The 3,194-nt window shown below is 50.9% G+C and overlaps 1 protein-coding gene across 1 annotated transcript; it reads right to left on the bottom strand.

Annotated features, from left to right (window-relative positions):
• Positions 1-218: 218 nt before the first annotated feature.
• S100A6 (S100 calcium binding protein A6) lies at positions 219-2,277 on the bottom strand. The gene is made up of 3 exons (XM_069077834.1): positions 2,122-2,277; positions 994-1,165; positions 219-469 (listed from the first exon to the last, which is right to left on the bottom strand). Exons 2-3 carry the CDS (start codon positions 1,132-1,134, stop codon positions 332-334), a joined length of 279 nt encoding a protein of 92 aa, XP_068933935.1. The 5' UTR covers positions 1,135-1,165; positions 2,122-2,277; the 3' UTR covers positions 219-331.
• Between the last annotated feature and the right edge of the window lie 917 nt (positions 2,278-3,194).

The following is a 3,194-nucleotide window of genomic DNA, read 5'->3' on the forward strand; positions in this document are numbered from 1 at the left end:
GGGGGGGGGGGCAGCTAGTTGGTGCAGTTGATAGAATACCAGCCCCGGAGTCAAGAGTTCAAATGTGACCTCACACTAGCTATGTGACCCTGGGCAAGTCACTTAACCCCATTGCCTCCCCCCCCCAAAAAAAAAGGAAGGAATACGGAGTTGAGAGTAAAAAGATTAGAAAAACAAATTGTAACCAAGTCAGAAATCAAGAATCACAGGAACCAAAACACAGTTCCAGACTTTATTAAATATACAAAACCCCAACCATGTACCCATTGCTGTGGCAGGACAGCTAGGGGCTGCAGAGGGAGCACCCCCACCCCTGTTTCCTGCAGCCTATTTACTCTCCCTTCAGTAGATCATTGTAGACCATGGCCAAGGCTCCCAGGAAGGAGATAAACTCCTGGAAGTTCACTTCCTGATCTTTGTCCTGGTCCAGACCATCCATCAGTGCTGCGATGTCCCCATCTTCCATTTTCTAATGTAGCAAAGTGGGAAATCCAAAGGCTATTAAAGGGACCTCTTTTTCCCTCCTAGGAGTCTTCCCCTCCTTCTGTTAGCCTCCCTCCACTATGACCCCCAACCTCACAGCCTTCCCCTCAACAGTAGACATGGCTGCCAGTTGTAATGTGGTTTTATTCTGCGCTTTTAGCTGGGACATTCCCCATTCCACCCATTCCTTTTTTTTTTTTAATCCCAGCCTCTTTTTTTTACTCAACCTTATCCCATTACTTCTTAATTAAGGAATTTAGGTATATCTGGAATGACTGAGAGCAATGGTTCCAATGGGAACCACTTTCTCCCATTTTCCATCCCCTTCCTCTCTCCCCCCTCCAGGAACCAGGTGAAGACAAAGGGTAATCCACACTCACCACCACCCCACCCCAAATGGGTTCCAGAAGGAGAAAAGACTGGGCGGGGAAGAGGCAGGACCTTGACCAGAAGGGAAGGGGAGCAAAGAAAGGAAAGGCCCTGCCCTCTGGCCAGGGGTGAGATACTAACAGATCCGAGGCAGAGTTCATGCTGGATCAAATCCTTCATCTCCCTCTTGCTCAAAGTGTTCTTATCACCCTCCTTGCTTGAATATTTGTGGAAGATGCTGATAAGGGCACAAATGGCTTCATCCAGACCGCAGCAGGCCATAGCTGCCAGGTTGATGAGAAGGAGCAGAGAGCTACAAAGGAAGAGATGAATGGGTCGGGGAGGGAGAAGGAACCAAAGAATTGCAGCTCCCCAAGGCTCAAGGCCAAGGGGATGGGCCTTTCTCGTTCAGGGGATACAAACCACAATTCTGGAGTGAAAAGCCATGAAGGTGAGAATTCAGAAGGGCTGGGCTCAGGGGAGGTAGGTGCGATTTTCAGGAGGCTAAGTCAGATTGGGTGGACAGGGAGAAGAGAGTCCCAGACAACAGGCTGGGCTACTCCTTCATCCTGGACCTAGTAAACAGGGGCATGGATTCGACCACAGGGCCAGGTACTAGGTAAGTCCAAGACAATAGAGAAAGGAGTCAGAGCAGGGAGATTCCAAATTCACAGCCAGCCCATACACACTATCTGAATTTTCTTTACCCAGAGAGAATCACACACTTCTAAGACTCCTAGATTGTCAAAGCTCAAAGGGATTTTTCCTTTAGAGATTTCCTAGTTTTGACATTTTACAGACTAAGAAACTGCAGTGACTCCTCCAAGGTCCCACAATTAGTCGGTGACAGAGCTAGGTCTCAAACCCAAGTCTCCTGACTCCCAAGTGCCCTATTCCTTCCTTTAACACTACATTGCAGTCGAGATCACACGACACAGTCACACTGCTACACACACTCATCACCCATCAAGACACACCCTAGGAGCAGCTCTATCCCATCCCAGAACCTGGCACCCTATCCCTTACTCCTCCTGTGCCCCCGAGGCATCAATAGGCAGGGCAGGGATCCCCAAAGAGATGTGACCCCACACCCTGGAGCTCTCAGCAGCCACTGGAGTACAAAGAGGCTGAGCTAGGGAGGGGAAGAAATCCACAGTGACATCCCAGGAGGATGAGAGGCCAGGACAGGGCACGTCCTGGTCAGGGAGAGCCCAGGGCATCAAGGGAGAGCAGGCTAAGCAGAGACCCGATAGGAAAGAAAGAACTCACCGAAGGCAGAGAAAAGCAGAGACGAAAAGTGGGCGCCTAGGGATGGGACGGGTCACTCACTGTCCAGCTGCTCTTATAGTCTGAACCCCTTACCGCGGTGCCCCTACCCCCACCCCTCCTGACTGAAGGGCGGGCGCTCCGAGGCCCCGCCTTCCTTCCCCACGCCCCGTCCTATTAGGGGAGTGGGGGAGGCGCCCTCCACCACACCACACACTTCAGCAGCTTCCATAGCTACTCTCTTTGCCCCCCCCCCCCCCCTTCGTCTCCCTGACGAGCACTTCTGGCGTATTAGCATTCCAGCTCTCACTGGTCCTGGGGCAGCAAAATGGGCTGCACCCAAGAGATCCAGGCTGAACTGGGACAGCAGCGCTCTCGCGCAACCTCTCCTTCTGGGACTCTGGCCAGAGCTCTCAGGTTAGTCTGAAGAACTCCGCTTTTCCACCTGTGAAATGGCGTGAAGAAAATCACCCGTGTTACTTCTTCCCCACCCATCCTGGTGTCACTGTGCTAATGCCTGCCCTCCACTCCAACACCCACCTTCCCCCACCACGGGTGCAATCGATATGGCCAGTGGGCACAAGTCTTTTATTTATTATGGCGTGGTGTATGTGCATGGATTTTGGTGTCCCGTGTCCCGGGAAAAGTCTGTGTGTGGGTGGATGTGTCTGGAGGAGAGAACAACCCGTTCAGGTGCAGCCATACCTGCTTGTGGAGGAGAGAGCAGCTAGGTGGCCCTGGAGTCCTGAGGACCTGAGTTCAATTTCGGCCTCAGACACTTGACACACTTACTAGCTGTGTGACCTTGGACAAGTCACTTAACCCCAATTGCCTTGCCTTCCCCCCTCCAAAAAAGAAAGAAAGAGAATCTTCTCCTGATATTCCACCTTCAGAGCTTTGACTTACAACTTTCTTCCTTGCCTGATATTTCTAGGAGTAAGATGTTAAGCCTTACTAGACATTTACCCATAGCTAAGTATGTCAGAACTTTTCTTGAGAGTCATTTTTCTTTCTTTTTTGTCCAGGGTTGAGTGGGTTGAAGAATAACAATCATAGCAGCAATTACTAATTTCTAC

Source organism: Petaurus breviceps, unplaced genomic scaffold (genome assembly GCF_028583685.1).
Source record: "Petaurus breviceps papuanus isolate PSGF00001 unplaced genomic scaffold, PetGlider_PUasm1.0 91023, whole genome shotgun sequence".
Lineage (NCBI taxonomy): Eukaryota > Metazoa > Chordata > Mammalia > Diprotodontia > Petauridae > Petaurus > Petaurus breviceps.

What these genes read in the sequence shown, in the direction of transcription:
- S100A6 (XM_069077834.1), bottom strand. Translation starts at nt 1,134, where the DNA reads ATGGCCTGCTGCGGTCTGGATGAAGCCATTTGTGCCCTTATCAGCATC. An exon ending in ATGAACTCTGCCTCGGATCT is followed by an intron (nt 470 to 993) that starts GTTAGTATCTCA and finishes TTGCTACATTAG; the next exon opens with AAAATGGAAGATGGGGACAT.